Genomic DNA, 13,470 nt, shown 5'->3' on the forward strand with positions numbered 1-13,470 from the left:
TTTCTGTTTTATTGACTAGTTTGTTGTATATTTTAGATTCTATATATAAATGATATCACACAATATTTGCCTTTCTCTGACATTTCGCTTAGTATAATGACCCCCAAGTTCATCCTTGTTGCTGCAAATGGCAAAATGTCATTCTTTTTTAAGGCTGAGTAATATTCCATCGTGTGGCAGGAGAAATATCAATAACCTCAGATATGTAGATGACACCATCCTTATGGCAGAAACTGAAGAGGAACCGAAGGGCCTCTTTTTTTTTTTTTTTTGAAGAGCCTCTTGATGAAAGTGAAAGAGGAGAGTGAAAAAGCTGGCTTAAAACTCAACATTCAAAAAACCAGGATCATGGCCTCCGGTTCCATCACTTCATGGCAAGTAGATGGGGAAACAGCGGAAATAGTGACAGATTTTATTTTCTTGGTCTCCAAAATCACTGCAGATGGTGACTGCAGCCATGAAATTAAAAGATGCTTGCTTGGAAGAAAAGCTATGACCAACCTAGACAGCATATTATAAGGCAGAGACATTATTTTGCCAACAAAGGTCCATCTAGTCAAGGCTGTGGTTTTTCCAGTAGTCATGTATGGATATGAGAGTTGGACCATAGAGAAAGCTGAGCAGTGAAGACTTGATGCTTTTGATCTGTGGTGTTGGAGAAGACTCTTGAGAGTCCTTTGGACTGCAAGGAGATCCAACTAGTCAATCCTAAAGGAAATCAGTCCTGAATATTCATTGGAAGGATGCTGAAGCTGAAGCTCCAATCCTTTGGCCACCTGATGCGAAGAACTGACTCACTGGAAAAGACCCTGATGTTAACATTGATTGAAGGCGGGATCATTGAAGGCGGGAGAAGGGAAGACAAGAGGCTGAGACGGTTGGATGGCATCTCTGACTGGATGGACATGAGTTTGAGCAATTTCTGGGAGTTGGTGATGGACAGGGAAGCCTGGCGTGCTGCAGTTTCCATGGAGTCGCAGAGTCTGATATGACTGAGCGACTGAACTGAATTGGCAAATTGCAGTCCAAATGGATGGGGATACGCTGTATGTGTAAATTACACAGCAATTTTCTAAGACTTGGAATGAAGAGAAAGAATGTGAAATATTACATTTATAATTTTATATTAATTACATGTTGAAGTGGTAATGTTGGTTATACTGAATTAAATAAAGTAAACTTTAAAAGGAACGCGCCGTGATTGAAACGTGAGCTTGTGGTGCGGGCCACACCTCTTCCCGCCCTCGTAGTCGAGAAAGCTGCCGCCAAGATCCGGATGTGGATCGCTCCCCGGCCCGCGTTGCGCTCCCCGCCTCTTCCCCGCCCCGCGCGCGTGCGCACTCCCGTAAGGCTCGTCTCCGTACTCTAGGCTCCCCGTTCCCACAAAGCCCGGCCGGAGCCGAGGCCCCGGCGCCCTCCCGGACGCTGGGGTTGGCCTGGCCCGCCATGCGTTGGGGGCTGCGCCCTCGCGGTCCGGGGGAAGCGGCCCTGGCCGCGGCCTGGAATTTGTGGGTGCCACCCCGCCTTCCTTGTCGACCTCGCTGGCGAGGGACAACTGGGAGCCTTTTGGTGCGGTCAGTCACCGGGGCCAGTAACCAGCCGCAGAACTCGAGGAATGGCAGCTATCGGGACACGGTATTGCTGCCGCAGACCAGCTTCCCCATGAAGCTGCTGGGCCGCCAGCAGCCCGACACGGAGCTGGAGATCCAGCAGGTACGGGCGGGCCTGTGCTCCGCGGGGGCCGGGAGCGGGGCCTCGGGAGGGGTCACGGGCCCTCCCTGGAGCCACGCCTGGGCCACCCACATCCAGGGCAGGGCAGGGCAAGGCAGGCCCGGCCGCAGGCTCCAGGCCCTCTTGGGCCAGAGGTGTTGCGATCAGACCAGTGGGAATCATGCACTTCCCATAGGTTGTTCTGGGTGAAAACAAGGTGCAGAAACCTCTAGACAAGTCCACTAGAGGTGGCGGGTTCCAGACCGGAATGCTAACCCGGGTCTTATGCATTGTAGGCAGAGCCACCCACCTACCGTCTGAGCCACCAGGGAAGTCCAGCGGTCAAACAGCTATGCTCAGATAGCATGGATGGAATACAAATGCCAGTTTTAGCTTATACAAAACTAGTCGAATTTGGGCTCTTGTCCAGTGATTTTGTTTAAAGTAAATTAACATGTACACATATAAATAATGCGATCCTGAGAAGAAGTTGAAGTTCACTTTTATGGTATCAATAGGTCCTTAGTTGGAAGGTGGCTTGTTTGAAGGGTCAGGTAGCTGTGGTTACTTCGTCTCAGTCCTCTTCCTCACCTGTGCTTCTGTCTCCTGTATTAAACTGAACTTTCTAAGGCCAGAAATTCACTTGTTAGTTTGTGTAATTCTAGGGTCTTTAAAAATCCCTGATATTTTGAATATATGGGATTCATGGGGTCGGAAAGAGTCGGACACGACTGAGCGACTGAACTGAACTGAACTGAAATATGCTTAGCTTAAATATTCTTATGACAGCTCTCAGAGTTCTAGACTCATAAGCCTGTTTTGGCCATCTAGTTTTTTAAGTGTTCCATCCAGTACCTTCTGTATTTCTGAAATTGTGACAGTTTCAGATATCTTCTTGTATAATCTTCACACCAGCTTGGTGGGTTGAATATTATTAATTTTTTTTTTTTTTTTCAAATGAGGGAATAGGCCTACAAAGGCAAAGTGACTTGGCCATCGTCACACAGAAGATGAGGGAAGGGGAGTGGGATTGCAATCAGTGTTTTTCCAGACTGAGAGTAGCAAGTGTTGAGGCCAGAGCATAACAGGAATAAGATATGAGAGAAAGTGTGTGTGTGTGTGTGTGTGTGTGTGTGTGTGTGTGTGTGGTGGTGGGGGATCTACAAGTCCTTCAACATGGAGTGGAGGGGGATGGAGTTCTGAGACAATGACCAAGAATTCTGTGGTACTAAACCTTTGTAGGGCTTCCCAGATGGTGCAGGGGTGAAGAAATGCTTGCCAGTGCAGGAGACACATGTTCAATCCCTGGGTTGGGAATATCCCCTCAAGGAGGGCATGGCAACGTACTGCAGTATTCTTGGCTAGACAGTCCCATGGACAGAGGAGCCTGGCAGGCTACACCCCATGGGGTTGCAAAGAGTCCGACATGACTGAGAGACTAAGCACAAACCTTTTAGGGTGCTGTACACCTTCATACAGAGCTTAGACTTTAAACTGAAGTCTGCAGGGTAACTGTTGAAAAGTTTTAAAAGATAAGTACTCAGATGTGTATTTTATTTATTTTTTATGTTATTAGAAGGAGTGAAGTTTTTTTTAATAAAACATTCTTAAACTTATTTTCTAATTGGAAGATGTGCATTTTAGAAAACTCACCTTGTGTTTTAGAGTTGAAGATATTGGAATGTGATAGGAAATAAACTGGTGCTGAGTGTTATTTATGGCAAGATTAAAGTGTATGTGTTTATGTGATGTGCAGACATTGTTGTTCTTTTTAAACAGAAATGTGGATTTTCAGAACTTTATTCTTGGCAAAGAGAAAGAAAAGTGAAGGCTGAATTTTGTCTTCATGATGGACCTCCTTATGCAAATGGTGACCCTCATGTTGGACATGCTTTAAATAAGGTAATTTATAATTTTGGTTATAAGATGTGAGGGAAAATCTTAATTTAAATACACTTTGGAAAAGAGTATATTCTAACATTACAGCAATTATGTAAATTTGCATTGACATAAACTAAAATGTCTTAATAGAAAGCAGCAATGAACAGTTTTAGTACCGTGTGAAAAATAACATCACTGGTATTTGCTTTGAACTTATTTTATGTTAATAAGTATCATATTATTCAATAAATAATTAATGAGCATCTGTTATGTGCCAGATATTGTCTAGACTCTGGGGATAACAGTGAACAAAATAAGGATAAGTCCTGTTTTCATGGAGCTTGTGATCTAAACAGGAAGGCACAGAAGGATAAGTAAAATGTTTAATATGGTAGGTAGTTGCTAGAGACTGAATATTTGTCTCCCTCCCCCTGCAAATCATATGTTGAAACCTAATCTCTAATGGTGTGTGGAGGTGGGGCCTTTGAGAGATGATTAGGTCAGAGAGCTCCCTTGTCCCTGTATGCTATGTGAGGTTACAGTGGGGAAAATGGGGGTCTATGAACCAGAAAGTGGCCCTTACCAGATACTGAATTTGCCAGCCCCTTGATCTTGGACTCCACAACCTGTAGAATAGTGAGAAAGACATTTCTCCTATTTATGCCACCCCATTTATGCTAATTCTCAGACACTCTGCTGATGTCCAAGAATTGCTTGGTTGTATGTGTGGGAACCCCCCCTGCCCCCCACCACACACACAATCACACATACAGACAGACGTATACACACACATAGAAATTCTTCTCAACCCAAACTGACTAAAAGATAGTAATAATAAGTACTTTAGAAGAAAATATAAGAAAGGGAAAACTAATAGGGCAGGTCAGTTGGGCAAAGTGCAGTTTTACTGAATTGATCTGGGATGCCCCCTTCACTGAAAAGATGACATTCCTGTAAGGTCCTCAAGGAAGCAGGGGGGTAAGCTGTGGGGTATTTGGGGTAAGTATAGCTAAGTGAAAGAGGAGAGTGAAAAAGCTGGCTTAAAACTCAGCGTTCAAAAAAACTAAGATCGTGGCATCAGGTCCCATCACTTCATGGCAAATAGAAGGGGAAAAAATGGAAATAGTGGCAGACTTTATTATCTTGGGCTCCAAAATCACTGTGGATGGTGACTGCAGCCATGAAATCAAAAGATGCTTGCTCCTTGGAAGAAAAGCTATGATCAGCATATTAAAAATCAGAGACATCAATTTGCTGATAAAGGCCCATATAGTCAAAGGTATAGTAGTCATGTGCAGATGTGAGCGCCGAAGAATTAATGCTTTCGAGTTGTGTTGCTGTAGAAAACTCTTGAGAGACCCTTGGACAGCAAGGAGATCAAGCCATTTAATCCTAAGGGAAATCGATGCTGAATATTAACTGAAGGACAGGTGCTGAAGCTGAAACCTCAATACTTTGGCCATGATGTGACAAGCCGACTCATTGGAAAAGACACTGATGCTGGGAAAGATTGAGGGTAGGAAGAGAAGGGGCAACAGAAGATGAGATGGTTGGATGGCATCACTGAATCAGACGGAGCAAACTCCGTGAGATAGTGAAAGACAAGGAAGCCTGGTGTGCTGCAGTCCGTGCGGTTGCAAAGAGTCGGACACAGCTTCATGACTGAACAATAGCAATAGCTAAGTGCTTCCCATGTGGTTCAAGTGGTAAAAAATCTGCCTGCCAATTCAGGAGACACAGCAGACACAGGTTAGAGCCCTGGGTCGGGAAGATCCCTGGAGTAAGAAGTGACAACCCACTGCATCTGTGTGTGTACTGAGCATACACACTGTGCCAAGTACAAAGGCTTGAGGTGAATTTTCTTGGTGTGTTTGAGGAGGATAAAATGAGGTTTTGGTATCAGGGTGATGCTGGCCTTCCAGAATGAAGGCTTCCTGCCCTCATCACTATTTTGGTTTCTATTGCTATAATTTTTTTTTTTTTGCCAATTGCAAAATTTCAGAAGGTTGAAGCATAACAAATTCTTCTATGTCTGGCTTCTTTTACTTGTGCAGTGTTTGATATTCATACATGCTGTTATGATGTCAATAGTTGATTCCTTTTTAGTTGTCAATAATTGTAGAGAAGCATTCCATTGAGAGAGTGTACCACAATTTATTTACTATTTTTTTCAGTCCTTTATTTTTATGTGTACTTTAATGGAAAGTTTGGAGAGGACATGACCTTGGACATCTGTCTGTATTTTCACCACCAGAAATCTGGTCATTGAACAAGTCAGTGTTGCTATTAGAGCAGAATTATATTATAATATGTATTACATATTGTATTAGACCTTCCATGGCGGCTCAGACAGTAAAAAGTCTGCCTGCAATGCAGGAGACCTGTGTTCGATCCCTGGGTTGGGAGGATCCCCCGGAGGAGGGCATGGCAACCCACTCCAGTATTCTTGCCTGGAGAATCCCCATGGACAGGGGAGCCTGGTGGGCTATAGTCCACAGGGTCCCTGAGAGTCAGACACGACTGAACGACCAACACTTTCTTTAACTTTCTTTCATTGTATTAGACCATTTAATTGTATTGAAAACTTCTAAAACTTTTGAGATGTTACACATATTGCACATTCCTTGGTATAAAGTTTGTTTGCTTCCACGGAGGCCAAATCATGCTGCTTGATAGCTCATTTTCAAATTATTAGGCATATTACATCAGATGGTAAAAAAAGCATTTATTTCTTTTCATGGATAGAACTGAAGTGCTTTTTTTTTTTTTTAAGTGCACATTATTTGAAAGCAATTTCTTTCAAATTTTGTTTTAGTTAGAGTTTATATTTGAAGTAATTATAGATTCAAGTGCATTCGTTAAGAAAAAAATAGAGAGGATTCCGTATACATTTTACCCAATTTCCCCAGTGGTAAAATCCTGCAAAACTGCAGTATTATATCATAACCAGAATGTTACATTGATACATTCAAGATACCAAACATTTCCATCAAGAATCCCTCATGATGCTCTTTTATAGCTATATTTATTTCCCTCTTTTCCCACCATCTCCTTAACTGTTCTCTACATCTATATTTTTGTCATTTCAAGAATGCTATATAAATGTAATCATACAGTTTTGGGGGGTTAACTTTTTTCACTCAGTGGTATATATTGTATATTTACATCTCAATTTGGACTAGCCAGTTTTGATGCTTATTACTGCTGGTGGCTAGTAAGGACTGTATGAGATATCACGGTCTAGAGCATATGTGCATGCTTTCCTTTATTCAGTTAAGTACTTGTAGAATAGGGTGTATATGCTTAGTCCTGTTCGATTCTTGTGACCCTGTAGACTGTAGCCCGCCAGAGTCTTCTGTCTATGAGATTCTCCAGGCAAGAATCCTGGAGTGGGTTGCCACTTCCTTCTCCAGGGGATCTTCCTGACCCAGGAATCGAACCTAGGTCTCCTGCATTGCAGGTGGATTCTTTACCGACTGAGCTACGAATAGTGGCAGTCACCATTCTAAATGCTGGAAGTTTACAGATGAAGACAGATGGGAGCTCTGATTTCAAAGAGTTTGTATTTTCCAGGAAGGGACAGATAAATAAATAAAACAACTTCAAATAGGGATAAATAGAAAGGATGTTATTTATATTGATTGATGTAAGTAATATACATAACAAAGAGTATACAAATCTTAAGTATGTATCAGTAGATGAATGTTTTTGTTATATGACTACCCCCAGATTGCAAGGCCCCCTGCCCTTTGGTAAGAAGTCTGAAGGAGTTTTACAGAGAAGTTGTGAGAGGAATGTGTATTATCTTTTCTACTTTTGAGAGACATGGAAGGGAAGATGTGTTTTTCTGGACTATTGCATTATTTAATTTTGGGAAGAAGGAATTGAGCCTGGAGCCAAGTCTGTCCTTTGCCTTTGAGCCTCCATTTTTCAGTGGATATATATATTTTTTTCAAATTTGCTGCCCGGCAACCCACTGCAGTACTCTTGCCTGGAAAATCCCATGGATGGAGGGGCCTGGTAGGCTGCAGTCCATGGGGTCGCTAGGAGTAGGATAGGATTGATCGACTTCACTTTCACTTTTCACTTTCATGCATTGGAGAAGAAATGGCAACCCACTCCAGTGTTCTTGCCTGGAGAATCCCAGGGCCGGGGAGCCTGGTGGGCTGCCGTCTATGGGGTCGCACAGAGTCGGATACAACTGAAGCGACTTAGCAGCAGCAGTATCTTAAGATGAGCTAGTAAACAGTTACAGAACTTTACTAAGAGATCTACTGTGTTATTTAGGGTTTTAGTAGTAACAGAGTTAAGCATGATATTTCATACTCTAAGGGCATTATAAATTCTGCCTTGATTCTGTAATATTTATGAACTAAATATACATAATATTATATATAATATTGGATTATTCACATAAATAATTTTTTTCCATGAGAGTAAAGCAAATTGTAATTTTTTACTCTAATTTTTAGGAAGTTCAGATTATTTCTTAAAATGGTAGTGTGGATTGCTTATTTGCATAGTCCAACTTAAAAAAAAAATTAGTAATCTTGGATATAATGTTTTTCACTTTGAAATCTTTTGTAATTTGATTTCTTCCTGGGGGAGTTAATGACATTTTAAAAATCAGATATTTGTTATGCTTATATTTATGTAGAACATAAGTTGATTTAATAGGTAATTCTATATAAATCCTTTAAAGTTGGATTTTATTAGTGTTTTAAAATGATACTAAGAGAACATAAGTTGTAGGCCACATGCTTTTTGTATGAATGATGATTATCATTTCATCTTTGCAGATTTTGAAAGACATAGCGAATCGATACCATATGATGAGGGGTTCCAAAATACATTTTGTTCCAGGCTGGGATTGTCATGGGTTACCCATTGAAATCAAAGTATTATCAGAACTTGGTGGAAAAGCTCAGAATCTTTCAGCTATGGAAATTAGAGAGAAAGGTAAGTAATATCTATTTCTGTTTCAAAATGTTATTTGTAAACCATAGTTCCTTGGAAAAGTCAGGACTTTATCAAAGACACTTGTTGCTTTTTGTTTTTTGCTATTGTTTTTTCACTTATAATGAGATGAGTTGGAAACCACTGTGTCACAGAAGATTCAGATTTTGTGTAATTGACTTTTGTGAGAACTTTGAAATTATTATTTTCGTTATTGTTTTTATTTACTTTCTTGGCTAGAACCTGTTGACCTATACCTAAACCAAAAGTAAATTTTAAATTAAAATTTATTTAGAAGTCTCTTTTTCGGTCCTTTCCTTCAATAGAGTGAGTCAAGGAGGACTCGTCTGTTCTTATCTGTTAAACTATTGTGTAATTCAATATGATTTTGAAGATCTCATACTTCCTTGTGAAACAGTATGATTGGTTACACTAATTAATTGTGTGTGTGTATATGTAATGAAATAATTATTCTCTGACGTTTTCTTAAATTATGAAGTAAGAGTAACTTTTCCAGTTTGTTTTTTTTTTAATGTAAGATCATTTTATGATCTCTGAATAATGGAAGAGACAAATTTTTATAATTTTTGTATATTTTTTTAATAATTTTTAAAAATTTTGAAATTTTAGTTAATTTTAGAATTTGTTGTAAGTTATCTGCTGAATACTTTTAACTTTGAGGATAACTTTACTTTTAAACATTTTTATAGTCTAAATTTTGTGTAATACCTGCATTTAGAGAGATACATGCTAAGCTGTATTCAAGAATTTTAACTCATTTTCAAATTGTGTGTGATGCTTTCATTTAGAGATACACATGCTAAACTGTGTTCAAGAATTTTAACTCATTTTCAGAAGGCTTTTTGTTTATTGATTTTAGCTAGATCATTCGCCAAAGCGGCAATTGAGAAACAGAAATTGTCATTTATTCGCTGGGGAATAATGGCAGATTGGAATAATTGCTACCATACTTTTGATGGGAGATACGAGGCCAAGCAGTTGAGAATTTTCTACCAAATGTATGATAAGGTAATAAAGTTGTTTTTTTTTCCCTTTGAGTATGTTGAATTACCTGTTACAGAATTCCAGCTTTCATATATCTTTGTCTTTTATAGGGCTTGATTTATCGATCTTACAAACCTGTGTTTTGGTCTCCTTCATCAAGGTATTTATGTGTTTTGGGTAGCTAAAGTGGAGAATTTTGTGGGACTTCCAAATATTTATGTTTAATATTTTTAAACCTTAGGACTGCATTGGCTGAAGCAGAACTTGAATATAATCCGGAGCACATCAGTCGCTCAGTGTATGTAAAATTTCCTCTCCTGAAACCTTCTCCTAAGTTGGCATCTCTTCTAGGTAAGATTTATCCGTTGTTTGAGTTTATTAAACTTAAGGAATTAAAACATTTGATTTGCTAGCATATTTGAAATTTTATTTTCACAGATGGTTCATCTCCTGTTAGTTTTTTAGTCTGGACCACACAGCCTTGGACAATTCCAGCCAATCAAGCTGTTTGTTACATGCCAGAATCAAAGTAGGTATATTACAGCAATTTTTGTTTTGTCCACAAATAGGATCAGTTCCATTTTTTAGCATTATTTTGATCTTATTGCATCCTCATTATCCTCTTAAAATTAGTGAATTATCACTTAGTTTTTATGTTCATATAGATTTTATTAAGCTTTAGAGAATCCTACTTAAGACTTCATTTTCCAGCTTCTTTGGAAAAGAAAACAGAAATGTAAGGAATGAAGTCCTTTGAAAATAGTACTTTTTTTAATCTTAAAGTTAGTTTTTCTGAAGTGATTTGGAACGTTTAAAATGTTATCTGTGGTTTTTCCTTTTTCATTGTTAGCAGCTTACTCCTCAATTTTATTTTAGGTATGCTGTTGTGAAGTGTTCCTCATCTGGAGACTTGTACATTCTAGGTGCAGATAAAGTAACATCTGTTGCTTCTACTTTGGGAACAACATTTGAAGTTATTTCAACATTTTCAGGTGAGGATTTACAGATACTCTGACAGTCAAAGTCGTTAGAATACTGGGTTGATCTGCGTTCAGTACCTTGCTGAACATTGCTCATTGTGAATAAAACAAATATGGCTTCTGCCTTTCTAGAATATATTTTATATTGATCAAACTGAAGGAGAATATACATTAAACATGATAGGAGCATAGAAAATATGAACATTGACAAAGTCACAATAGTTGAAAAAAATATTTTTGACAAATATCCAGTGGAAAATTAGAAAAATGTCCTCTATACAATATAAAATGTGCAAATTTTCCTTTAAATTTTTATTCAAAAGTAAATTACTGAAAATTACTTTTATCTGATTTGATCAAAAGAGCTAGGAAGGAAATAAATCCCATTTATTTTGGGGTATATGATTTTAATAAGGAAACTGAATAAATTCTGAAAGTTATTTCCAAGATAGCATTTCTGTCAAAAGAATCCTTAGTAAGCTATAATTTGGGACTCCTAAAGTAGTGGCTGATTTTGAAATATAACTATGGAAATCTAAGGAAGTTTAAAATAACCTTTGATCTTTAGGGATGGTATATCTTTGAGTTTCTTATGAAAGAAAAAAGATCACAAGTTCAGTTCAGTTCAGTTCAGTCGCTCAGTCATGTCCGACTCTTTGCAACCCCATGAATCGCAGCACGCCAGGCCTCCCTATCCATCACCAACTCCCAGAGTTCACTCAGACTCAACGTCCATCAAGTCAGTGATGCCATCCAGCCATCTCATCCTCTGTCGTCCCCTTCTCCTCCTGCCCCCAATCCCTCCCAGCATCAGAGTCTTTTCCAATGATTCAGCTCTTCGAATGAGGTGGCCAAAGTACTGGAGTTTCAGCTTTAGCATCATTCCTTCCAAAGAAATCCCAGGGCTGATCTCCTTCAGAACGGACTGGTTGGATCTCCTTGCAGTCCAAGGGACTCTCAAAAGTCTTCTCCAACACCACAGTTCAAAAGCATCAATTCTTCGGCGCTCAGCCTTCTTCACAGTCCAACTCTCACATCCATACATGACCACAGGAAAAACCAAAAATGGAAAGATTGTCCAGCTGAATAGAGAAGACCTCAAAATGTATCAGTTCAGATATAAGCCATTTAGAGGTTTAAACAATCTTAACAAAAATCGAAAAGTTTTTAATGTCAAAGGCATAAAAGAAGCTGCAGAATGTTTAGTATTTAATACCATTTATATCTTACTGGTACATTCGGTAAGTTAGAGGATCTGGTATATTCTTAAGTCCATACCCTTCACTCACCTCTTTTTTTAAAAAAATTGATATATAGCATTGTATTAGTTTAGGCATTTGGTATAATGATTTAATATTTGTATGCATTGTGAGATGATCATCATAATAAATCTAGTTAACATCATCATCATACATAGTTACAAAGTTTTTTTCCTTGTCATGAGAACTTTTAAGGTCTATTCTCTTCAGTTCAGTCACTCAGTCATGTCCAACTCTTTGCGACCCCATAGACTGCAGCACGCCAGGCTTTCCTGTCCATCACTGACTCCCAGAGTTTACTCAAACTCAAACTCAATACTCAAACTCGAGTCGGTGATGCCATCCAACATCTCATCTTCTGTCGTCCCCTTCCCCTGCCTTTAATCTTTCCCAGCATCAGGGTCTTTTTAGATGAGTCAGTTCTTCGCATCAGGTGGCCTAAGTATTGGAGTTTCAGCTTCGCAGCAGCCCTTCCAATGAATATTCAGGACTGATTTCTTAGGATGGACTGGTTGGATCTCCTTGCAGTCCAAGGGACTCTCAAGAATCTTCTCCAACACCACAGTTCAAAAGCATCAATTCTTTGGTGCTCAGCTTTCTTTGTAGTCCAACTTTCATATCCATACATGACTATTGGAAAAACCATAGCTTTGACTAGACGGGTCTTGTTGGCAAAGTAATTTCTTGCTTTCTAATATGTTGTCTAGGTTGGTCATAACTTTTCTTCCAAGGAGCAAGCACCTTTTCATTTCATGGCTGCAGTCACCACCTGCAGTGATTTTGGAGCCCCCCAAAATAAAGTCTATCACTGTTAACTTTGTTTCTCCATCTATTTGCCATGAAGTGATGGGACCAGGTGCCATGATCTTAGTTTTCTGAATGTTGAGTTTTAAGCCACTTTTTTCACTATCCTCTTTACTTTCATCAAGAGGCTTTTTAAGAGGTTCTGTTCTCTTAGCAGCTTTCAAATATACAATATAGTATTATTAATTACAGCCCACCTCTTTTTTAAGTGCAGAAGATAGTAATAGACTTCATTGACATTTTAGATGTTGTTATAGAAGTTGAATGGCATGCTCAAAAGGTTTGTAAAAGTATAAGGTTAAATTTAAAGATCCTTTTTCTAGACTGCTTAACTGTTTCAAATTATCACTTTGTAGAGAATTGATGGATTGCCATTTTGATCTACCATGTTTCAGAGCAATTTGTATACTTTTCATTTCTGGCTGAATAATCTAAGAACAGCTGGCTTTCTATTTACTAAAGTAGTAGGAATGTTGAACAGCTGAAATGAAACATTTTTGGGAGGATAGATTTTCTTTCCAGAAAGAAATGTCAATTGTTTCTCAATCATCTGGGGATCTTTGTTGGGAGGTGAGGAAGAGTATTAAGTATTATAAGCACTAAGTATTGGGGCTAAAGGAAAGTTCATAGATAAAGTTTACTTTGCTCCAAAGCTGTGGTTTCCATACTAAAAATGCGTAAAGAGTACAGCACAAGGTTGTAGAGACTGGTGTTACTTGTCAATCTGATTTCTAGAAAAGGAATCAAAACACAAACTAAAGAGTTGATTTCTCTAAAAATCAGTGCTGACCTTTTCTCTCTTAACAGCATTAAAATTTGCATGGAAAAGAATGCATCCTAAAGTAATTTTCCTAGTAATTCAGGTATTTCCTGGT

The 13,470-nt window shown here is 39.0% G+C and overlaps 1 protein-coding gene across 1 annotated transcript in view; it reads left to right on the forward strand.

Moving 5' to 3' along the window:
- Positions 1–1,329: 1,329 nt before the first annotated feature.
- Positions 1,330–13,470, forward strand: part of IARS2 (isoleucyl-tRNA synthetase 2, mitochondrial) — a 44,000-nt gene continuing 31,859 nt past the window's right edge. Inside the window, exons 1-8 of the mRNA XM_061382230.1 lie at positions 1,330–1,713; positions 3,490–3,612; positions 8,391–8,550; positions 9,428–9,576; positions 9,663–9,712; positions 9,794–9,903; positions 9,991–10,081; positions 10,429–10,544. Of these exons, the coding sequence (XP_061238214.1) occupies positions 1,447–1,713; positions 3,490–3,612; positions 8,391–8,550; positions 9,428–9,576; positions 9,663–9,712; positions 9,794–9,903; positions 9,991–10,081; positions 10,429–10,544 (1,066 nt within the window). The 5' untranslated portion in view covers positions 1,330–1,446. The remainder of the gene's footprint in view (positions 1,714–3,489; positions 3,613–8,390; positions 8,551–9,427; positions 9,577–9,662; positions 9,713–9,793; positions 9,904–9,990; positions 10,082–10,428; positions 10,545–13,470) is intronic.

Source organism: Bos javanicus, chromosome 16, assembly GCF_032452875.1.
Source record: "Bos javanicus breed banteng chromosome 16, ARS-OSU_banteng_1.0, whole genome shotgun sequence".
Lineage (NCBI taxonomy): Eukaryota > Metazoa > Chordata > Mammalia > Artiodactyla > Bovidae > Bos > Bos javanicus.